The sequence below is a fragment of the Corythoichthys intestinalis genome, chromosome 11 (genome assembly GCF_030265065.1).
Source record: "Corythoichthys intestinalis isolate RoL2023-P3 chromosome 11, ASM3026506v1, whole genome shotgun sequence".
Classification (NCBI taxonomy): Eukaryota; Metazoa; Chordata; class Actinopteri; order Syngnathiformes; family Syngnathidae; genus Corythoichthys; species Corythoichthys intestinalis.
In genome coordinates, this window is record NC_080405.1 from 54,434,134 (window position 1) to 54,460,056 (window position 25,923).

At 39.1% G+C, this 25,923-nt stretch overlaps 1 protein-coding gene across 1 annotated transcript in view; it reads left to right on the plus strand.

Annotated features, from left to right (window-relative positions):
- The first annotated feature begins 3,891 nt into the window (after positions 1 to 3,891).
- pde6a (phosphodiesterase 6A, cGMP-specific, rod, alpha) overlaps positions 3,892 to 25,923 on the plus strand; it is a 54,868-nt gene continuing 32,836 nt past the window's right edge. Inside the window, exons 1-4 of the mRNA XM_057851111.1 lie at positions 3,892 to 3,971; positions 8,763 to 9,093; positions 14,647 to 14,788; positions 21,975 to 22,130. Of these exons, the coding sequence (XP_057707094.1) occupies positions 8,765 to 9,093; positions 14,647 to 14,788; positions 21,975 to 22,130 (627 nt within the window). The 5' untranslated portion in view covers positions 3,892 to 3,971; positions 8,763 to 8,764. The remainder of the gene's footprint in view (positions 3,972 to 8,762; positions 9,094 to 14,646; positions 14,789 to 21,974; positions 22,131 to 25,923) is intronic.

A 25,923-nucleotide genomic window follows, 5' to 3' on the forward strand; every position in this document is an offset into this window, starting at 1 on the left:
GCGGGGAGGTTTCCACGCTCTACAACGGATCTGCGTGTACCCGTTACATATATATATATATATATATATATATATATATATATATATATATATATATATATATATATGTATATATATGTATATATGTATATATATGTATATATATATATGTATATATATGTATATATATATATATGTATATATATGTATATATATATATATATGTATGTATATATATATATATATATATGTATATATATACGTATACATATATATACATATACATATATGTACACACACACACACACACACATATATATATATATATAGTAGGGCTGTCAAAATTATCGCGTTAACGCACGGTAATTAATTTTTTTAATTAATCACGTTGAAATATTTGACGCAATTAACGCACATGTCCCGCTCAGACAGTATTCTGCCTTTTGATAAGTTTTACAGCAAGGCTTTTTGTGCTGTCTAACAGCGAACTCTCGTGGTCGCTTTGCGACATGGTTTATTGTTTTCTTGCCTGTTCAATATGGCTGCACGACGTCTCGGGCTGACGCCTACGTTGTAATGTTGTGCTTATATGATCCTTGGACAAGATTTGTCCGTAAGTATGGTTATTGTAAAGAATGTACATATTATGTTAGTAAGCGAAATAGTTTATTTTTTGTATGAGATGCTTTTTGTTTATGTTTAGTGAACCTGTATAGCGTGCTAAGCTAACGTTGTTGCTAATGCAATGCTTGTGTACTTTTTTTTTGTAGTTATACGACGGTCTAAAGAGGACAATGGTTTGAGGCCATTTTATCAATAAATCAGATGAAAAAGGAAGAAGCCTGATTATTAAGGCGTCGTTCACTAGCTGTCTAGCTTTGGAAAAAGTAGACGCTTCGGAGTGAGGACAGCATAGACAGATTTAAATGACAGTAGAGTGAAATGCCCACTACAGTCCTTATGTACCGTATGTTGAATGTATATATCCATCTTGTGTCTTATCTTTCCATTCCAACAATTTATTTTACAGAATATATATATAATTTACAGAAAAATATGGCATATTTTATAGAAGGTTTGAATTGCGATTAATTACGATTAATTAATTTTTAAGCTGTAATTAACTCGGTTAAAAATTTTAATCGTTTGACAGCCCTAAAATATATATATATATATATATATATATATATATATATATATATATATATATATATATATATAAAATTAATCTCCTAAATATATATATGAAATTCATATCCAAAATATATATCCTAAATCTGAATTTTATATTAAATCCTAAATGTATATGTTAGATCTAAATACTATATTTAAATCTTAAATCTGGAAACAGTTGAAACTAAATATTTAGCGTAATATGCAAATTCACATGACTGCAGACCGGAAGTAACAAAATATAAGCTTGAGCAGCTCAGACTGTTTATTTACGTTGCTTGAAAATGAATAAAACCTACTCAACGGTGGCAGTCGGCTGTTGGACATGATTTATTGTGATGATAACTAAAGGCGTGTGAAATTTCCGATTCTTAGATTATTCGCGATTCCGCCGTGAAAGATTGGAGAACGATTCACAAATATCCAAGTTCCGATTATTGAATTATACCAGGTAAATCGGAAGTAAAACACAGTCAGCGCGGTCTTTGGGACGCAATGAGGAACGGACAGAGAGTAAATATCATGTTCAACTCATGCCGCTAGATAAAAAAACAATCATACCTGACTGCGGCTGACAGCCGCTACAAACAACGCCCAGTTGCTAGTTGCTACAAACATACAGCTACAGTAGATATCATATATATGTAGAACTAGATGCAAAACGGCAGACGACGGCGGTGTTAGAACATGTATTATTGAACAGAGATGCGAAATGACAGACTTTCTGGCGTAAGTAAACAGCCGCCATTTTAAAGCAGTAGACCTCTCTAGAAGGCTCTGTTGTAGCGAACCTAATTAACTTTTTATCTAAAATACTCCTAAATCGGCTGAATCTTATCTTGAATCTATCTTTAAATGATGAAATAGTTTTAAAACTTTGACAAAAGTAGACAGAAGGGAAATTATGGAATAACGGGAGCAATTTTAACAACTGTAACAGTTGATTCACAACATTAAATTAATTGAATGTCGTTTAAAGCTGCTGATACAGAATGGGGACTGGAGTTTTTTTATTTACTGTTATTTTTGTATATTTGTGTACTGTTATATACCCTACCCACCGACGTCACAAAACCACGTGCTCGCTGTATGGTTCCGCCCACTTGTCCGTCATTTTGTCTCTGTATTAGCATTGGTTTCAATTGATCGAGGAATTTAAAATGCATTTCATGGAAGACCCGGTGCTTTCTGATGCCGTAAACTCACTGGATGTGTTGCATAAAAGGCGTTATGTGGAAAAGCTTCGTTCTATACAGTCGCCAGATCCATATTTGATGCCTAAATCGATGATTTTTGACCGGCTGCCTTCGCCGTCTCTGCCTGACCCTGATATTTCCAACTATCTTGTCCACACAATTTCAGCCTATTCTCACGAAAGTTTGAAAAACTTTTAAGAGCTTGGAGGCTTATAAATGCTACGTTGCTGGTTGGGTGAAACAGGTCCTCCTACACGAAAATTCGGCAGGAATCTTGTGCTCGGAAGGTGAGTTACAAAATTTTCATTTCAAAATCTTTTGTTCTTGCTAACATCCACTGTCAAGTCTAATGTATTTCATGTCATTTGTCAATGGAGCTAGAGCTTTTAATGTTTATATGGATTAGCGATAGCGCTCTCACTACATACATACGTGTATGTTGTTGGCGATTAGCCTAGCAATGATCTTAATTGTGGTTGTCAGCCCAAAACCCTCTAAATATATATTAAATGCATCTTACCAGATATAAAATGACTACTACATAATCTGTGGTAATCGTTTGGAGCCCAGTTTTCTCGTCGAATTGCAGCAGCCCATCTCGCTCTCTCCTCTCCGTGTCTCTCGGAATCCGGTAGAACTTCAAGTCTCTCCGTCTATCTTCTCTGTTATTGCAACCGACCGCCACACACGCCTTCACCATTTGATTATTAATGTTAACGAGCAGAAAAACACGCCGTAAATAGGAGGAATGTACGTAGCCGTAACAGGTCAACACGATGTGTTGACGGACAAGTGGGCGGCACCAGTCAGGAGAGCGGAGTTGTGACGTCACGTGGGTAGGGTCTATATGTTAACTTGATACTGAAATAGTAGTTTGGTTTAGCCTGAGAGGATTTTTGAACAATTTTGGAACTAATGTACAAAACATTAACAAAAAAAAAAAAAAAAAAAAAAAAAGGAGGATGGTGCATCAATACTCGTTTTTATAATCGAATCGGAGCCTCTGAATCGTAATCGTAATCGAATCGTTAGGTGACCAAAGATTCCCACCTCTAATAATAACAATATTTAGGGAAAATTCACACTTCAGGAGAAACCATTTAGGAGTATTTTGTGCTTTTAGTGTCACTTTTACGCACGAGCTCTGTAAAGTTACTAAGAATAGCCACGAGGGGTCTCTGTTGGACTGGACTGGAGAGCAAAGTTGATTTTTCTATCTTCATCTGCAAAAATCCCGCGTTTCTCACAGTCGGCGAAGGTGGGCTGTAAGAAAATATGTCAGGCTAGTCAAATCTACCAGAGACGATCGGCAGAGCTATTCTGACTGCAATAGAAAGGTTTTCCAGTGAGAAACGTGGCATTTTTGCAGTTGAAGTTAGAAAAGGCAACCTTGCTCTTTATGTACAAAACATAAATGAGAAAGAGGATGTCCAGGTGCTGGCCTTACACACTTGAAGGTATCGTAATCTCAGGATTGTTTTTGTCTGCAGGCTTATGTGCGCATGTGATCATTTAAAAGCACCTTTGTAATAATCCTTCATAGTCTCTCATCCACCTGCAGACTGCAAGATACGAAAGAGGGATTAGACACTGTGCTCCTGGAAACAATACAGACTTCATCAGGTATCGTTTTTGTTTTTCTGTTCTGTGTATGTGATGTCATTGTTATTTAATCGTTAACATGTTTGTCTTATCATTTAAAGAATGCACATTGTTTCCTAATTAATACAAAAAAAAAGTTATAGCTATCTTACTCACATAAAACTCACTAAACCACTCAGTTAGGTCACTCAAATATTGAATAACTAACCCTCTTTTGCTCCCACACAATTAATTTAACCTCCATCCATTCAATTTCAACACTGCTAATTAGAGCTGAAACTAATACTCGAGCAACTCGAGTAACTCGAGTTTAAAAACTGATCCAAGTAATTTTATTCACCTTGAGGAATCGTTTAATTTTGCCATCATCAAGTTTCGCCCGGACTCCTTTTAATGCGGGACATCGCGCTGACGTCACGTGCGTAGAACAAGAAGCAGAAAAAAAAATACCTTACTACAGCCGACAGCCGTTACAAACTGCGCCGACGTTGCTAAAAACTACTCCCGCATGTTGCTACGGTGGTAGCAGGTAGCGTCTGATGCGTGTCATCGATACAGTGCCTTGCAAAAGTATTCGGCCCCCTTGAACCTTGCAACCTTTCGCCACATTTCAGGCTTCAAACATAAAGATATAAAATTTTAATTTTTTGTCAAGAATCAACAACAAGTGGGACACAATCGTGAAGTGGAACAAAATTTATTGGATAATTTCAACTTTTTTAACAAATAAAAAACTGAAAAGTGGGGCGTGCAATATTATTCGGCCCCCTTGCGTTAATACTTTGTAGCGCCACCTTTTGCTCCAATTACAGCTGCAAGTCGCTTGGGGTATGTTTCTATCAGTTTTGCACATTGAGAGACTGACATTCTTACCCATTCTTCCTTGTAAAACAGCTCGAGCTCAGTGAGGTTGGATGGAGAGTGTTTGTGAACAGCAGTCTTCAGCTGTTTCCACAGATTCTCGATTGGATTCAGGTCTGGACTTTGACTTGGCCATTCTAACATCTGGATACGTTTATTTTTTAACCATTCCATTGTAGATTTGGCTTTATGTTTTGGATCATTGTCCTGTTGGAAGATAAATCTCCGTCCCAGTCTCAGGTCTTGTGCAGATACCAACAGGTTTTCTTCCAGAATGTTCCTGTATTTGACTGCATCCATCTTCCCGTCAATTTTAACCATCTTCCCTGTCCCTGCTGAAGAAAAGCAGGCCCAAACCATGATGCTGCCACCACCATGTTTGACAGTGGGGATGGTGTGTTCAGGGTGATGAGCTGTGTTGCTTTTACGCCAAACATATCGTTTTGCATTGTGGCCAAAAAGTTCAATTTTGGTTTCATCTGACCAGAGCACCTTCTTCCACATGTTTGGTGTGTTTCCCAGGTGGCTTGTGGCAAACTTTAAACGAGAGTTTTTATGGATATATTTGAGAAATGGCTTTCTTCTTGCCACTCTTCCATAAAGGCCAGATTTGTGCAGTGTACGACTGATTGTTGTCCTATGGACAGACTCTCCCACCTCAGCTGTAGATCTCTGCAGTTCATCCAGAGTGATCATGGGCCTCTTGGCTGCATCTCTGATCAGTTTTCTCCTTGTTTGAGAAGAAAGTTTGGAAGGACGGCCGGGTCTTGGTAGATTTGCAGTGGTCTGATGCTCCTTCCATTTCAATATGATGGCTTGCACAGTGCTCCTTGAGATGTTTAAAGCTTGGGAAATCTTTTTGTATCCAAATCCGGCTTGAAACTTCTCCACAACAGTATCTGGGACCTGCCTGGTGTGTTCCTTGGTTTTCATAATGCTCTCTGCACTTTAAACAGAACCCTGAGACTATCACAGAGCAGGTGCATTTATACGGAGACTTGATTACACACAGGTGGATTCGATTTATCATCATCGGTCATTTAGGACAACATTGGATCATTCAGAGATCCTCACTGAACTTCTGGAGTGAGTTTGCTGCACTGAAAGTAAAGGGGCCGGATAATATTGCACGCCCCACTTTTCAGTTTTTTATTTGTTAAAAAAGTTTAAATTATCCAGTAAATGTTGTTCCACTTCATGATTGTGTCCCACTTGTTGTTGATTCTTGACAAAAAAATTAAATTTCATATCTTTATGTTTGAAGCCTGAAATGTGGCGAAAGGTTGCAAGATTCAAGGGGGCCGAATACTTTTGCAAGGCACTGTATCACATGTACGTAGAACTAGATGCGAAATGACCGACTCGGCGACGTTAGTAAAACAGCCGCCATCTTAAAGCAGTACACTTCTCATTGCTCATCAATAAGATTAACGTTAATGTCACTCGCTCACGTAACGTTATTCCTGCGGAGGGCTAGGTTTCTATTCATTATGACCATTGTCGATACGTGGCTAGCTCTTACATACAGGCTTTATTTAATCTGTAGAGTGATTAGGGTGTAAAATAAAAACTGAATAATGCTAACTGTCAATTTTAGCTCAGTAGTCATTGCTGGATAAAACACCAAGCAGCACTGGTGCCTAATGTGCTCCAATACAGCACAGCATTTATTTTGAACACTGCAAAAACTCAAAATCCTATCAGGACTTACAGTTTAGACTAACTTAAAACTTAACTAGAATTTATAGCTTGACACAAGTGGAAATTCAATTGAAACACGTGGGGAAAAACACCTAACTTTTAAGTGATGAATGTTATCAAGCGTAATGACGTTTTTTGGTAAGAAATATAAATATTTTTTATAAGCACTAAAGGTTTTTTGAGTGACAGCAGTTAATTAGTCTTTTTTTTTTAAAGTCACATTTGAGATGCAATTGTTGGCTGTTTTCAACAATGTACAGTACATTGAAAATAAAGACTGATTGACTGAAAATGGTTCAATATACATATATTGTCTTCTCATCTATATTTATAATTGCTCTTTACCTCAAAAAAATATGCTTTATCCAATTACTCGATTAATCGATAGAATTTTCAGTCTATTATTCGAAAGCTGCAGCCCTACGGCTAATCCTTCCCAGGCTTCCTGAGCCTTTCCTAGCTGACTTCGGGCAAAAGGCAGAGTATACCCTAAACTGGTCGCTAATAATTTACTCTCTCACTACCTAATTAACTCCATCACTAACACAGTCTCTAATTAATTCAATGACTGTAACACAAACTTACTCACTCACTAACTCATTGTCTAACACTGACTTGCACACTAATTCTCTAATACTTTCACTCTCTCACTGGTTCTCTCGTTCATATCAGACAACTTCAACATACACTGAATCTCACCAACTCTCTCCAAATTTATACTCACTTGATAAGCAGAAGAAAATGGATGGATCATTACTCACTCAGCTAACCTAACCGTCTGCAAATAACTGACAATGTCACTGTCATTCCACTGCTAATGCCACAACATTGTCACATGCATGGCACCTGTGTTGTTTTCGTCAACGATAACGAAAATATTCTCGTTTTTTTTTTCATGATGAGACTGTAACGAGCTAAAAACATGTTTTGGGAGCCTAAAACATAACGAGACCAATTCCAGTTTTCGTCTGACGAGACGAGAACGAGACAAAAATGCTCATTAGTTTCCGTCACATGTTCACAATGTGTGACATTTATGTACAGTGGGGCAAAAAGGTATTTAGCACGTTACGAGTGACACAACCAACACTGCTATGATGCAGGCTAACTATACATAAATGTCACACATTGTGAACATGTGACCGAAACTAATGAGCATTTTTGTCTCGTTCTCGTCTCGTCAGACGAAAACTGGCATTCGTCTCGTTATGTTTTAGGCTCCCAAAACATGTTTTTAGCTCGTTGCAGTCTCATCATGAAAAAAAAAAGAGAAAATTTTCGTTATCGTTGACGAAAACAACACTGGTGACAAGCAGTACTCACTTTGGACATTTAGGGATGTACGTAGTTTCTAAGGGGTGTACTCACTTTTTTTGCCAGGGGTTTAGATATTAATGGCTATATTTTGAGTTATTTTGAGGGGAAAATAATTGAACTCCATGATATAAGCTGCACACAGACTACTTTTCATTGTGTCAAAGTGTCATTTTGTCAGTGTTGTCACATGAAAAGATATACTTAAATACCTGCAGAATGCGAGGGGTGCACTCATTTTTGTGGTGTCCATGTGGGTATAATTTATTGAAAATAATGTACTGTTTTCCTGCTGAGTGTGTATTATCACAAGTTGGCGTTGTCCTTGTAGACGCTACGATATGTGCTCGCCTGTCAATGTTTATTTGAAATAGTTGGAAACCTTTATTTATTTATTTTTAGAGTAATTTTTTTAAACATCTTTACAGACGAAAACATTTTTAGTAGACATTGACTAAAACTAGACGGAATTGGTCTTGAGTTTTTATCAACAAAAACTAGACATTTGAGATGACTAAAATGTGACTAAAACTAATAAGTATTATCGTCCAAAAAATTAAGAGGAAAATTAAAAGAGCGTCCAAAAACAACACTGCATGGCACTAAGTAATACGTTCTCAGACATCTGTCTCAATCTGGGTACTGCCTATGCAGTATTTTCACTGTTATATTATAGCATTATTGCACACATGACTATACGATGCACCCACCCCATTTAATAGGAAAACAGTATCTATTCATGTATACGCTGCATTGGCCTACAAGGCGAGGAGAATTATAAAAGACTACAAAGATCCCTCGCCAATTATTTCATTTCTTTGGAGTACATTTTGGCAGCCCTTGGGGTCCCCTTTTTTGGCCGGTGCATGAAGCAACTGCTTGGCTTGCCTATCCACTAGCCCTGCCTCTGTTATTGATGATAACTTTGCTTTGCAGTCATGGTGGACGCCGCGGCAGCCGAGAAGTTCTTAGATGCTAACCCACAGTTCGCCAAGCAGTACTACGACATCAACTTCCGGCCCAAGGTGGTGTCGGACCTGCTGGACAACGGCCGCGCCACGGCGGTAGACGTGAGCCGCTACCACAAGCTCACCACTGTGGAGGAGAGCGAGATCCTTTTCGACCTGGTGCGTGACATCCAAGACAACCTGCAGATGGAGAAGTCCCTCTTCAACCTAATGAGGCATCTCAGCTTCATGTTGAGGGCCGACCGCATGAGCCTCTTCATGTACCGCCAGAGGAACGGCGTTGCTGAGCTTGCCACCAGGTTAATCCACATTGTTGGAGAATTCCGAATTCATTGTTTTACAGTAAAAAACATACAGTCTATCTGAAAACTAATGTTACATAATTCTCTATACAAGTATCGGTACCGATATCGCACTAAAATGATGTCATCAGTATCGAGGAGTACGATGAAATCGAGTGCCGATGCTGTGTAATTCTGTGTGTACTTTTCGAGATCTAGTTTTCAACCACTAGTCATCCTACCCAAGACGGTAGCCAGCTATGCACACCACCGTAAAAAAAATAAAAATTAGCACTTGCTGCCCCTCAAGATGATAGAAACCCAATCATGTGGCGTACAGGCATCCTTCTGCTGTCGTTGCTTTTGCTGTCAATGGCAACCAGAGTTAAGCTATGTGAGGTCACAAGAGATTTATAAAATAAAACAAAAAATATAAATCAATGAATTTCTCAGGGCAAATTACTAACCGGCCACACTTATTTGAAATGATAACGTCAATTCCTCTTTTTTTTGTATTTAATACAATGTTTTTGCTAGCATTTTTTTTTAATAATAGTAATAATAATAATACTTCTATAATTGATTTTATTTCCCAAAATTGATACTTCAATTAATTTATTCATTTTATTTGAAATGATTTACATAATGTTTTAAATGCTCCCTTCATAAAATAAATCCAAGCAACTCTAATACTACAAATGGATGTCAAATAGGGGCCGCAAATATTCTCCTATGGCCCACAAAATGGACTATGAGCCGCAGGTTTGAGATCCATGTCCTATATGAATGAAATCTCAATTCGTACCACTTTATTAGGTACACCTGTCCAACTGCTCGTTAACACTTAATTTCTAATCAGCCAATCACATGGCGGCAACTCAGTGCATATAGGCATGTAGACATGGTTTAAGTCAGACAATCTCCTGCAGTTCAAACCGAGCATCGGTATGGGGAAGAAAGGTGATTTGAGTGACTTTGAACGTGGCATGGTTGTTGGTGCCAGAAGGGCTGGTCTGAGTATTTCAGAAACTACTGATCTACTGGGATTTTCACGCACAACCATCTCCAGGGTTTACAGAGAATGGTCCGAAAAAGAAAAAATATCCAGTGAGCGCCAGTTCTGTGGGCGGAAATGCCTTGTTGATGCCAGAGGTCAGAGGAGAATGGCCAGACTGGTTCGAGCTGATAGAAAGGCAACAGTGACTCAAATAACCACCCGTTACAACCAAGGTAGGCAGAAGAGCATCTCTGAACGCACAGTATGTCGAACTTTAAGGCAGATGGGCTACAGCAGCAGAAGACCACGCCGAGTGCCACTCCTTTCAGCTAAGAACAGGAAACCGAGGCTACAATTTGCACAAGCTCATCGAAATTGGACAATAGAAGATTGGAAAAACGTTGCCTGGTCTGATGAGTCTCGATTTCTGCTGAAACATTCGGATGGTAGGGTCAACAACATGAAAGCATGGATCCATCCTACCTTGTATCAACGGTTCAGGCAGGTGGTGGTGGTGTAATGGTGTGGGGGATATTTTCTTGGCACTCTTTGGGCCCCTTGGTACCAATTGAGCATCATGAGTATTGTTGCTGACCATGTCCATCCCTTTAAGACAGGGGTGTCCAAACTTTTTGCAAAGGGGGCCAGATTTGGGGTGGTAAAAATGTGGGGGGCCGACCTTGGCTGACGTCCTTTACGTAGAACAATATATTTAAGCAAAATTTAGCAAGCCATTCAGTGTGTCACATTTGCTTTATTATTTTTTGTAATGAATAATTTTAACAATCTCGCAACTAGCCTTTGCGGCGTTATCTTTCGACTCTCGGGCTCTTGCGAAATACTGCTGCTGTGAAATTAAACTAGCTTCAAGTTGCTTCAATTTCTTGCTGCGTATCTTCCCTGTAATCTTGTCGTACATGTCAGCGTGTCTTGTTGGTAATATCGCCTCACATTGAAATCTTTAAAAACAGCGACTGTCTCTTTGCAAATGAGGCAAGACACAGTTGCTGCGTATTTTACTGAAGAAATAGTTCAATTTCCACCTATCCTTGAAGCGTCGGCCGTCACAGTCAATTTTTTTTGTTGATTGTCGCCATTGTAGAAAATTGGAAGTAGAGGGTCACACGGAGTAATGTTGCCCTTAAATACCTGCAACATGAGGCAATTATCAGAGAATCCCAAAATTTGAAAAAATAAGGTCCTAATGAAACCCTTTTTTTCAAATTTGTGAAAAGAAAAGTCAAAATGAATATGTGCAATAAGCGCTCTAATAACTATAACCCATGCTAAATCATGTTTTTTTTCTTATGGAACCTGCAGATGCATGTGTTGACTTGCATCCATCATTTTTTTTCCCAAAAAGAAATGTAAAAATTCTAAATTAGTCTGAAAATCATGAAATTTTAGGTGTATCAAATGTGATACATTTGGCAATAAAGGGTTGAAGTGCTGCTGCCTTTTAGCGGGTAAATGAGGAGCAGCATTTCGTGTGTAAGCTACTTCATTTGCTGGTTGCAGTACTGCTGACCAATTTATTAAGTCTGTGTGCGGGCCAGATGTTATTGATTTTATGACAGAGGCTGGGGGCCGGATGAAATTTGACCACGGGCCGCATTTGGCCCCCGGGCCGGACTTTGGACATGTCTGCTTTAAGACCACAATGTACCCAACTTCTGATGGCTACTTTCAGCAGGATAACGCGCCATGTCATAAAGCTGGAATCATCTCAGACTGGTTTCTTGAACATGACAATGAGTTCATTGTACTCAAATGGCCTCCACAGTCACCAGATCTCAATCCAATAGAGCATCTTTGGGATGTGGTGGAACGGGAGATTCTCATCATGGATGTGCAGTAGGGGTGCAACGGTTCAGTTAGCCCATGGTTCGGTTTGAACCTCGGTTTTGGGATCACTGTTTCAGTTCGGTTTCGGTTTGCGTTTTGCTTTTTTTTTTTTTTTTAAACTGCCTTTATTTTGCTTTTTTAAAAAATGAACTAAACACTTAAAATGTAAACGTTTTCGACTGTTAAAATGCCTCTTAGCTCTTTGGCTAGTGTAGTGACTGACTGCTGAAATACACACACAGTAGTAAAAAAGTTACTTGGCAAAGTAACTGGTGATACCTTTCATGTTTTTTTTCTTTCTTTTTCATAAAAAAAAAAAAAAAAAAAAAAAAAAAAACATACTAACCTTTGCTATGTTTGGAGGTCATTTAATGTTGTGAATCAACCGTTAAAGTTGATAAAATTGCTCCCGTTTTTGCATTAGTTCCCTTCTGTCTACTTTCGACGTGAAAATTTTAGAACCGTTTCATCCTTTAAAGATAGACTCAAGTTAAGATTTTGCCGATTTAGGAGTATTTTAGATAAAAAGTTGCTTAGGTTCGCTCGTAAGGTTTACTTCAACAGAGCCTTTCTGAGAAGTTTACTGCTCTAAAATGGCAGCTGTTTACTAACGCTACCGAGTCTGTCATTTCTCATTTAGTTCTATATGCAAGCGATATCTAGGCGTAGATTGTATGTTGTCGGGTAAGTCAGGTAATATTGGAGCCACCTAGCCTACCATCGCGTTTGCTACAGCGTCTCAACAAACACTCTTCCCTCTCCGAGTCTCTGACTTTTCTCGCGTCATTCAACCAACTAGTGCTGCAACGATTAATCGATTAACTCGAGTATTTGATTAGAAAATAATATTCGAATTAAATTTTGTTGCCTCGAGTGTTCTTTTAATTAAAGTGGTGTTGTAATGGTTTATTTTGAAAGTGTTTGCATTTAGTTTTATTGATTAGGGTTGGATACAGTGCCCTCTAGTCTGCCTCATTTCACATGGCTGAATCCAACTGCTCCTTGTTAAGACCAACGTAAACGTTGTTTTAAAAGTGTTTGCATTTAGTGTTATTAATTTGGGTGGAGACACTGCCCTCTAGTGGCAACAGTGAATATGACATCTCACATGACATGGCTGAATCCAGCTGCTCCCTGTTAAGACTAACATAATCTAAGTTTTTCTTTGAGCTAATGTTTTTTAATGCATTCGTAATTTAGTTTATAGGTATATTTAGCCGTTTTTTGTCTCAACCATTTGTTAAGAGCATTATAAAAAAAAAAACGGTAGCATTTTATAGCATTTAAGCTAGCGGACTTTTGCTGTGTAAGATAGCCAATTGTTCTTTTGTTGTAAATAGATCATTTAAAAATAATAATAATAATACCGTTCGAGGCTTAGCTCAGGTATTTTAATTTTTTCATGTTCCTTATCTGAATACTCGATTATTCGAACTAACTAGTTCATCGATTAATCGACTACTAAAATAATCGATAGCTGCAGCCCTACAACCAACGCATTGTCTCGTTGCTGAAACGGTGACCAGATCCGAACGGATGAAAAAAAAAAAAAACGTAATACACGAAAATCGTGCAGATTTTCAACGTAACGTACGGCGTACACATTTAAAAATGAGCGCGCACTTGTACAAATTTCGACGAGACCGTACAATTTGACAGGTATGAATTATAGTGGACCGTCACAGTTAGGTAGTAGCACTCTGTAGCATGGGACGTCCAACTATCAGTGGTCAGGGCGAAACTATGTGCTTTAGCGAAGCCATCTTCGATGGCTTTGCGTGCCATTTCATAAATGTTGGGGATTACGTTGTTGGATAAATATGTCCGCGAGGGAACAATGTAACGCGGGTCAAGCGTTGCAAATAAATTAACAAAGCCCGCCGTGTGTTTTCACTGGTCTCATCTTCGGGGTTGTCCTACCCTGCGAAAGTGATATCTGTGGGTGATGCCGGCTGAGGTGCCGGAGTCATGTTATAAAAGTGTTGCCATTAGCAAGGGGAACAAGCGCTGAGCAATGCTTGCAATCTTTTTTTCTTCAATATTTTCTCTCCCTCCGCATTGAAGTCCACGGGGAAACCAAAATGTTGCCACCCCGCAGATTTGAAAGAAGACGGTGCTTCCTCAAAATTCGGTCTCTCCACTCTTCCGTTCGCCATAGCTATTTGTTTTCTTTCTTTTTTCACTTTCACTTCGCCCGTAAGCGAGAGAGGGCGTTACTCGGCTTCTATTACACAGGTGCTTGACAGCGATCCGACATTTACTTGCGGGGCGGGAATTTCTCCACAGCGGTGCATCACGTAACACACAGGCAAACAGAGCTTGATCAATTCATTCCACAAGCGTTCGGAATACATTCATTGCAAAATCGAAAAGGGGCGGTTATTAAGGGCGTATTGAACCGTACAGGGCGAACCGTACGGTTCGGCTTTGAACCGCAAACCGTTGCACCGGTAATGTGCAGCCGACAAATCTGCACCAACTGTGTGATGCCATCATGTCAATATGGACCAAACCCTCTGAGGAATGCTTCCAGCAATCTATGCCACGAAGAATTGAGGCAGTTCTGAGGGCAAAAGGGGGTCCAACCCGTGGTGTACCTAATAAAGTGGCCGGTGAGTGTATATAAGTCACGACTAAACAACTAACTGAATCACTCGCTAACGGTATGGCTAATTAGTTTAATCACAGACTGAAATGTGTCAACTCTTTATCAAACTTTTGTCCTGTAGGTTGTTCAACGTGCATAAAGATTCCGTGTTCGACGACTGCCTGGTGCAGCCCGACAGTGAAATCGTGTACCCGCTGGATTTAGGCATCGTGGGCCTTGTGGCCTCCACCAAGAAAATGGTCAATGTGCCTGATGTCTCACAGGTAATTAGTCAATGCACCTACCACCAGAGGTGGGAAGAGTAGTCAAAACTTTTACTTAAGTAAGAGTTGCGTTATTTCAAAATAATATTACTCAAGTAAAAGTAGTCATCCAAAAAATTTACTAAAGTACAAGTAAAGCAGTGGCGCCACCAGGGGGTGGCCACGGCCACCCCTATACATTGGTTGGCCACCCCACTGGCCACCCCGCTTGCCAGTATATCGTTAGATTGTTGTAGCATCAGTTATGCATTTCATCCCAAATGAATGGATTTATTTTGTTTTGTTAAATGTAGGGCTGTCAAATTTATCGCATTAATGGGCGGTAATTAATTTTTTAAAAATTAATCACATGAAAATATTTATTGCAATTAACACATTCGCGGTACGACTCATTCACGCATTGCTGCAAACAGCCTACAATGGCGCCGTTTTACTTATATGCAGAGATAAGAGGCAGTGTCAAGTGAGTGGAGTAGATACAAGCATTTATTGGGGCCGTGCTTTTAATTGGCAAAAGCTTTGTCATCTCTCCCACAGCAACTATAAATATTGTGGGAAGCGACGTGTGGAAGAATGACAGACGTTGAACATTTTCTTAACACCCTGTAGTGTACCCACCAGAGAAGATATAGCATTTGCAGCCACCACACACAGTCATGGTTGCACCACTTCCCATCATGCATTTGGGCAGAACAGTTAAGTCGCTACAGTATCATTTACTGAAAGCTCAACAAATACACTAGATGGCAATATTTAGTCACAATATACAAACTCACATTTATCCTTCAAGAATTACAAGTCTTTCTATCCGTTGATCCCTTTCACAGAAAGAATGTTAAAAATGTTAATGCCATCTGGATTTATTGTTATAAGAAACAAATACAGTACTTATGTACAGTATGTTGAATGTTTATACCTGTCTTGTCTTATCTTTCCATTCCAACAATAGTTTAGTTGTTTTTCCAAGTTTAGATTGATTACGATTAATTAATTTTTAAGCTGTGATTAACTCGATTGAAAATTTTAATTGTTTGACAGCCCTAGTTAAATGTACACCTTATGCCTAATATATACATAACACAATAAAACAGAATTGTTGTGGAACTCAAAATGTTGACTGGACAGTTATGAACTATGCACATTAAATCATTAGTAACATCAAATATTACACAATACACCAAAGTATATCAGTAGCCGCGTCCTTAAGTCTTTCTGATAGTTTTCTCCGGACCTTTTTACTGCAATAATATAATGAAAACCTGAAATTATGGCTTTTAGTTTTGGCCACCCCAAGATTTTAAATTGCCCCATCTGGCCACCCCTATGAAAACTTTCTGGAGGCGCCACTGAAGTAAAGTAAGTAAGTACCGTAATTTCTGGACTATAAGGCGCACCTGACTATAAGCCACCAGCCACCAAATTTGACATGACAACAGCATTTGTTCATAGATAAGCCGCACTGGACTATAAGCCGCAGTTGTCCTCATTGTATTATGGGATATTTACACTAAAAGATATTAACTGGTAACACTTCATTTGACAAAGGCATTATAAGACTGTCATGAAACCAAATGAACCACCATGAAGCTTTGAACCAATTGGCTGCAAAGCCTTATTGTTTCAAAAATCTTCATTTGGCCATCACTGCTCCCTTGGTCCCCCAGTCAACCTCTGCTGCGACCTGTTGTCAACACTGTTGTCATCCAACATTCCTCCTAGCATGCATTGCCGCACTACAGATGTAAATAACAATCAAAATTCATGTTCTGTGCTAATTATTTCTTCAGTTACTGTTCCAGTTGTTTCATTAATTGCTAGCTATTGTATTTGGTAACATTTTCTTGGATAGTGGTGCCATAATACTGTCATAATTATGACATGACACTGTCATAAGCATTATTGAATGCTTATAATAGATGTCGGTTAGTGTCATCCAGCAAATTATCTCACTTTTGAATGGACGTAAAAGATCTGAGCTGGACATAAAGGGAGTTAGTGACATAATATGTCACATGACACATATTGACATCTGTCATAAGCATTCAGTAATGCCAATGATAGTGTCGTGTCATAATTATGATGTTCTTATGACAGTCTTATGATGCGTCTGTCAAATAAAGTTTTACCTATTAACCCAAATAAATCACCAAATAAGCCGCACTGGACTATAAGCCGCAGGATTCAAAATGAGGGAAAAAAGTAGCGGCTTATAGTCCGAAAATTAGGGGAAGTAAAGTCTTGTGGGCAGCGGTGGAACTTTGCTTGGGTCCTGGGGGTGCAACCGTCCAAAAGACTAAAACTAAGAGGAAAATTATGGGGGCTGCCAAAAACAACAATGGTCTCGATATTATGCTTTTTTTTTTCTCACTGATTATGTGAAATAAAACATATCAGTGCTCCCAGGTTTCCGCACTGCATTATAGCCGCTACATCCCCCTTAGAATAATCCTTTTATCCTGTATTTGTAAGGGAATGTAAGCGATCCATGGTGAGTGAATCACTCCTTCTAATCTGCCATTGAGTTTCCCAGTGTAGTTCCCAAAAGTACCACCAGAGAGCGCCATGACACCATGTTTTTCTTCCAAAGCGGGCCTCCAAAGCGGCTCAATGGTATTATCACCTAATTCCTGCAGCATTTAGAAGTGTTTGGTCAGTTTCACTCCCACGCGAAGCAGTAGCGCACATGATTTTCAAGATTGAGTTTGCTTCACTGGTGACAAAAAAGTGGGGCAATTCTACATCCGGTGACAGCTCGTATTTCCTTGTAATTGGCCCGCTTTGTGATGCTAATGCAGACGGCGCAGCGGCCTTTCAAACAGCGTGCTGAAACCAATTTCCATTGAAGGTCGAGATTATGTCTCCCGAGGATTATGTTTTTCCAAGTCCGTTTGTTGCCTTCTTCAATGTCTTTCCGTCTTCCTTTTAACCTTCACGCCTTATACACGCATGTCATACCTATGAGTGGGCTTTGTAATATTCAGGTGTGTGTGTGCGTGCGTTCCCCAGCGAAACCGGTTAATCTGTCCCGAATTAGAGCGATCCCAGATTACAGCCAAAGGTCACACAGGCCCGCAGTGGAGCCCTGCCCACTGACTCAGCAGCAATTGCAGCAAGTAATACGTTGCTACGGAGACCCTAAAGGGACACCGACAGAAATAAAATCAATTTAAACCAACTGGTGCCCACCAGATACTTTCTAGTGCGCACCAGAAACAATCTGGTAAAACATTAGCATTATATAGCATATAATCTTGTCTACTTTTGCTGGGCAAGTTAGCAGAGGTGGGTAGTAACTAGGGTTGTTCCAATCATTTTTTTGCTCCCGATCCGATCCCGATCGTTTTAGTTTGAGTATCTGCCGATCCCGATATTTCCCGATCCGATTGCTTTTTTTTGCTCCCGATTCAATTCCAATCATTCCCGATAATTTTTCCCTGTCATATGCATTTTGGCAATGCATTAAGAAAAAAATGAATAAAACTCGGACGAATATATACATTCAACATACAGTACATACATACTGTATTTGTTTATTATGACAATAAATCCTCAAGATGGCATTTACATTATTAAACTTCTTTCTGTGAGACGGATCCACGGATAGAAAGACTTGTGACTTTGTATATTGTGACTAAATATTGCCATCTAGTGTATTTGTTGAGTTTTCAGTAAATGATAATGTAGCCATGCCCAAATACATGATGGGAAGTGGAACCATGACTCTGCGTAGTGCTACCAATTGATATATCTTCTCTGCGTTGGGAAATAACATAAGGTGTTAAGAAAAAGATCAATTGCTACCTTGCTTCCCCACATTGCTTCACATGATATTTCTAATCGTAGGGAGAGGGATTGTAGGGCTTTAGCCAATTAAAAAAAGGCTCCAAAGGCTGCCAAAATTCACTCTACTCATTTTACGCTGTCTTTTATCTCTCTATATAGGTAAAACGGCGCCATTACAGATTGAGCGCGACAATGCATGGGTGGGTCGTGCAGCGCATGCATTAATTGCGTTAAATATTTTAACGTGATACTTTTTTTTTTTTTTATTAATTACCGCCGTTATAGGGATAAATTTGATAACCCCATCTTAAGCCTAAACTAAAGACTCTGGATGAGTGTAACATATTATGTTTGTAACGTTAAATACAATTAGAAAACATTTTAATTAAAAAATATATATATATATTTAAAAAAGGCATGGCCGATATTTTTTTGCCGATTCCGATACTTTGAAAATGACGTGATTGGACCCGATCGATCGGAATGCCGATCGATCAGGACATCTCTTGTAGTAACCATAAGCAGAGTTTAAGGGGGGCAGGCCCCCCTGGTGGCTGAAAAGTGTCATTGCATGTAATTGACTTTCCTATATATATAAAAGTAAGCAAGAAAACATACAACAAAAATGAATGAAGCTAATGAAGATATTTTTATAATGGGTCTCAATTATTTTTCGATCATGTCAGGACCTTAGACGGTCATTTGCTTTGCATATCATTTTAACAAAAAAAAAAAAAAAAATTATAAATGATTTTTTTTCTTTTATTGAAAATATTTTATGATTGAAACAACTTTTTGAGGGATTGAATGATTTAGACACAAATAGGGATGGGTTTCGAGGCCTCGACATCACAATGAAAAAGCCTTAACGATCCCTTTAACGATTCCTAAAGACGCGTATTGCGTCGTGATGTGTCTTGTCGTCCAGACGCATCAAACTAGCATGGCGCCAAGAACCACTCGCTCCAAAGTTTGACTACACTTCACCAGGAAAGAGTGTGAAAATGAAAGGTTACGACGGGTAAGCACGAGCATTGCAGCCATAAACATAACAATGACAGCACGTAGGTTCAAACGCTCGAAAGTGTGTCTTCACCTCACGAGGAAAAATTACAACAAAGCGACTTGCAGTCATTGCAAGGTGGAGATAACTGCATCGGGAGGGAATACGACTGCGCTGTCCTCACAGAGAGGTAAGGCTCAGTCCTGGCTATACAGCTAGCTAAACTCCCAAATGACGATGCAGAAGACGTTGGTATGATTTGCTGACTTCATTCAACCATCACTTGAAGAGTGAAACTAAGAATAGAAATGAAACAAATCAATTTCGTCCCCAATAACAAATAGGTTTGCATCAACGTAAATCAGCGATGATTAGCTGCTGATAACAGTAATAACAAACGGTTAGCATTCGTTCGCTAGCATTAGCACATCGTTCAAACCACTACACAACTGGATTTAAGTGTCCGATCGCGAGTGGAAACATAACAACAACAACACAAAAGATGATGCATACAGGCGTTGCCTCTGTAGATATTAACATTAACAAAGAACGTAGGCTCGTAGAAGTGTTTCCCTCTCTCACTAACTCGCTCACTCGCTTGGATGCGGCATTTCTTCTTCGGGTGTAAGCGCGCTCTTCTTCACGTGAGCGCGTTCTTCTTCGCGTGAGGAAGCGCAAGGGCGCCCCCCACTTGAGCGTGTAAGCGCCACAAAAACTAAAAGGCATGCATTTCAATGTAATAGTAAATAATACACGTTAACCCAGCGGTCCCCAAACTGTGGCCCGCGGCCCAAATTCGGCCCGCCTCCACATTTGGTCCGGCCATTTTGAATTTTTTTTTTCTCAATCGTGTTATTTATTTCCTGGCCTTTTCCTTGAAGAATTCAGAGAGGGTTATTTGGTTATTATCTATTTAATTAATAGTGTTTTTATTATTAATTATTATTATTATATTATTATTTTTATTTTATATACTTTCATTCCGTGAAGAATCCAGAAAGGGTTATTTGATTGTGGCTTTCTGAAAAACAATAGTTTTTTTACATTTATGAACTTCTGCAATCGTCACACTTTTTCTGTTACAAACTGACCCCGGCCCCTCATCGGAGAAAGGAAAAGTTATGTGGCCCTCACAGGAAAAAGATTGGGGACCCCTGCTTTAACACATATTGCCAAAGGCAGAACAACAACCTATCTGCCAATATATACCAATATTTTTTATTTCAATTAGATAAATGTTTCAGTAAAATGTTACACATTCTTGTGTATTTGCCACTTATTGCCACAGTTAACATTGAGGCTTTGGGCCTCTTTTGATCTTGTTGTGAGTTTATAAGGCTGTGACTTCTTATTAAACAAACTGGATGCCAATCAAAACGTTTGTTCTTCTTTTTCCCCAAATTAGAATCGATAAGAGAATCGATAAAGAATCGAATCGTTAAGCAATATCGATAATGGAATCGGAATATTAAAAATCCTATCAATTCCCATCCCTAGACACAAATACCCTACCCGTAATATGGCCCAAACACAAAAAAAGATGCTAAAATGAAAGAAAACGTTTTTAATGAAAAATTAAGTGTTCAAATGCAAATTTTTGAGTCTCAAATATTTTCTCGCATTCAATTTTTTTTTTTACGATTAAAATTTTTCTTTTTTTGAGTGATTTTTCTTTTGAAAATATATATATATATATATTTGTATGAAGCAACTTATTTTTTAATTAATAATGACACAAATGTCTTGGCCGCTTTCGATAAATGTTGATGGCAGTGCTATATGTCAGTTTGTTACGGTGTCTTAAAGACGCCACGTGATTGAACGAGTCGGCGTGATCATAGGACTTCCGACTGCAAGCTTGTGTGAAGTCATTTAACTGCATTGTTTTGTCTGATTGGTATAATGGAGTCATGTGATTATTGTTGCTACGTCTCATTGGTAAAATTGGTAGATCCAATGTGCCAAAGACAAATCCATTATGTAGAAAAAAGACAAAAAATGTACGACTCAAAAATAACCTTTCTTCTTCACAAATCTACTTAAGTCCAAAGTATCTCATGGTAAAAGTACAAAGTAAAAGTATAATTTTCTCTAAAGGTTACTCAAGTAAATGTAACGCATTATTACTGACTTCTGTTGATGAGTAAGCACTTCCAGATGAGTTCGACTTTGTCTGGTACATTTTCAAAAATAAAGAAGGTGACAGCTGCGGTCATCTGACAAAAGACTATGCGGCTGATTCTGTCCCCAGAGCATCAATCCATCTCCTGGTTTTTTGTCTTTCTTGTCACCTAATGAGGTCTCTTCCTCGCCTAAGGACCACTCTGATGACCTGCACCGCTGGGTTTTGGCTTGAAATGTTTAAATCTTCCTTGTCCTCTTTCTCCTCTGGCTCCTTAGAATCCTCACTTCAGCAACTTTGTGGACGAACTGACCGAGTACACCACCAGGAACGTGCTGGCCGTGCCCATCATGAATGGCAAGGACATGGTGGCCGTCATGATGGCTGTCAACAAGATGGACGACGCGCCGCACTTCACTGCTGCAGATGAGGAGGTACATGTACATGTAGTAGGTGATGCGGGCTAACTACACATAAAATGTCACACACTGTGAACATATGACGGAAACTATTGCACATTTTCGTCACGTTCTCGTCTCGTCAGGCAACAAACTAGATTTAGGCTCGTTATGTTTTAGTCCCCAAGAACACGTTTTTAGCTCGTTATCGTCTCATCGTCATGAAAAAAAATGTTCATTGACAAAATATTTTTGTTATGGTCATCGTTGACACTGCTATTGCGCAATCTGTACCTGCTTTTATCATGTCGGCGAATGTGAATAAGCTGATCCTTGGCACAATTTTGCTAATAACTTTCAAACATAAGCGGATTTTAAGGGGGGTACTGAAAAGTGTCATTGCATGTAATTTAATTTCCCATATATGTATATGTATATATATATATATATATATATATATATATATATATATATTAGGGCTGCAGCTATCGATTATTTTAGTAGTCGATTAATTGATGAACTACTTAGTTCGAATAATCGAGTAATCGGATAAGGAACATGAAAAATTAAAATACCTGAGCTGAGCCTCAAACGGTATAAAAAAATAAATAGATGACGATCCAAGTCCAGCGAAAGAACAATTGGCTAACTTGCATATCAAAAGTCCGCTAGCTTAAATGCTATAAAATGCTAACTTTTAAAAAAAAAAAATTAACAATGCTCAACAACAAATGGTTCAGACACATATTCCCCACAAAAACGGCTAAATATACCTATAAACTAAATTATGAATGCATTAAAAAAACATTAGCTCAGACAAAAACTTAGCTTACGTTGGTCTTAACAGGGAGCAGTTGGATTCAGCCATGTGAAATGCAGACCAGAGGGCAGTGTATCCACCCTAATCAATAAAACTAAATGCAAACACTTACAAAATTAACCATTACAACACCACTTTAATTAAACGAATACTCGGAGCAACAAAATTTAATTTGAATATTTTTTTCTAATCGAATACTCGAGTTAATCGATTAATCGTTGCAGCACTAATATGTATATTAGGACTGTCAAACGATTAAAATTTTTAATCGAGTTAATTACAGCTTAAAAATAATCGTAATTAATCGCAATTCAAACCATCTATAAAATATGCCATATTTGTCTGTAAATTATTGTTGGAATGGAAAGATAAGACACAAGATGGATATATACATTCAACATACGGTACATAAGGACTATTTGTTTATTATAGCAATAAATCAACAAGATGGCATGAACATTATTAACATTCTGTTAAAGCGATCCAAGGATAGAAAGACTTGTAGTTCTTAAAAGAAAAATGTTAGTACAAGTTAGAGAAATTTTATACCAAAACCCCTCTTAATGTTTTCGTTTTAATAAAATTTGTAAAATTTTCAATCAAAAAATAAACTAGTAGCCCGCCATTGTTGATGTCAATAATTACTTACACAATGCTCATGGGTGCTGAAGCTTATAAAATCAGTCGATTTTATATATATATATGTATATATATATAAATATATATGTAATTATCACGTTAACGGGCATTATTTCATTTTAAAAATAGTCACATTATTTTATAATATTTGACGAATTTAACGCACATGCCCCGCTCAAACAGATTAAAATGACAGCAGTGCCATTTGTTAGTTGATTTTTTTGTCGCCCTCTGCTGGCGCTTGGATGCGACTGATTTTATGGGTTTTTCAGCACCCATGAGCATTGTGTAATTATTGACATCAACAATGGCAAGCTACTAGTTTATTCTTTGTTTGAAAATTTTACAAATTTTATGAAAACGAAACATTAAGAGGGGTTTTAATATAGAATTTCTATAACTTGTACTAACTTTTATCTTTTATGAACTACAAGTCTTTCTATCCATGGATCGCTTTAACAGAATGTTAATAATGTAAATGCCATCCTGTTGTTTTACTGTTGTAGTAAACAAATACAGTACTTATGTACAGTATGTTGAATGTATATATCCGTCTTGTGTCTTATCTTGCCATTCCAACAATAATTTACAGAAAAATATGGCATATTTAATAGATGGTTTGAATTGCGATTAATTACGATTAATTAATTTTTAAGGTGTGATTAACTCTATTAAAAATTTTAATCGTTTGACAGCCCTAATATATATATCTATACGTTGTAAAGCAATAAAACTGCAAAAAAAAAATGAATGAAATGAACAAAACAATATATTTTTATAATTGGTCAAAATTATTTTTCAAACAGATCATGTGACTAGAAACTTAGATGGTCATTTCCTTTGCATATAATTTTTTTTTTTAATTAGGGAAGGGCAATTTTATTTTTCAAATGATTTTTTTTTCTTTGATTGAAAATGTTTTTTTTTTTAATTGAAACATTTTTTTGGGAGGGATTAAATGATTTAGACACAAATGTCCTACCCATAATATGGCCCAAACACAAAAAAGAAAAAAGAAGAAACTTTTTCAATGAAGAATTCAGTGTTCAAATGCAAATTTTTCAATCTCAAATATTTTTTCGCATTCAAAAACTTTTTCCATGATCCATCCATCCATTATCTTCCGCTTATTCCGGGGTCGGGTCGCGGGGGCAGCAGCTTCAGCAGGGAAGCCCAAACTTCCCTCTCCCCAGCTACTTCAGCCAGCTCCTCCGGCGGGATTCCAAGACGTTCCCAGGCTAGCCGAGCGACATAGTCTCTCCAGCGTGTCCTGGGTCGACCCCGGGGCCTCCCGCCGGTGGGACATGCCCGGAACACCTCTCCAGGGAGGCGTCCAGGAGGCATCCGAACCAGATGCCCGAGCCACCTCAACTGACTCCTCTCAACGCGGAGGAGTAGCGGCTCGACACCAAGCCCCTCCCGGATGACCGAGCTTCTCACCCGATCTCTAAGGGAGAGCCCGGACACCCTGCGGAGGAAACTCATTTCGGCCGCTTGTATCCGGGATCTTGATCTTGTTCACAGCTCGTGACCATAGGTGAGGGTAGGAACGTAGATCGACCGGTAAATCGAGAGCTTCGCCTTTTGGCTCAGCTCCTTCTTCACCACAACGGACCGGTGCAGAGTCCGCATCACTGCAGACGCTGCACCGATCCGCCTGTCAATCTCCCGCTCCCTCCTACCCTCACTCGTGAACAAGACCCCAAGATACTTGAACTCCTCCACTCGGGGCAGGGTCTCATCCCTGACCCGGAGAGGGCATGCCACCCTTTTCCGGCTGAGGACCATGGTCTCGGATTTGGAGGTGCTGATCTTCATCCCAACCGCTTCACACTCGGCTGCAAACCGCCCCAGTGAGAGTTGGAGGTCATGGCTTGATGAAGCCAACAGCACCACATCATCTGCAAAAAGCAGAGATGCAATGCTGAGGCCACCAAACCGGACCCCCTCAACGCTTCGGCTGCGCCTAGAAATTCTGTCCATAAAAATTATGAACAGAATCGGTGACAAAGGGCAGCCTTGGCGGAGTCCAATCCTCACTGGGAACGAATTCGACTTACTGCCGGCAATGCGGACCAGACTCTGACACCGGTCGAACAGCCCTTACCAAGGGGCTCGGTACCCCGTACTCCCAGAGCACCCTCCACAGGACTCCCCTAGGCACACGGTCGAACGCCTTCTCCAAATCCACAAAACACATGTAGACTAGTTGAGCGAACTCCCATGCACCCTCGAGGACTCTGCCGAGGGTGTAGAGCTGGTCCACTGTTCCACGGCCGGGACGAAAACCACACTGCTCCTCCTGAATCCGAGATTCGACTTCCCGACGGACCCTCCTCTCCAACACCCCTGAATAGACTTTACCGGGGA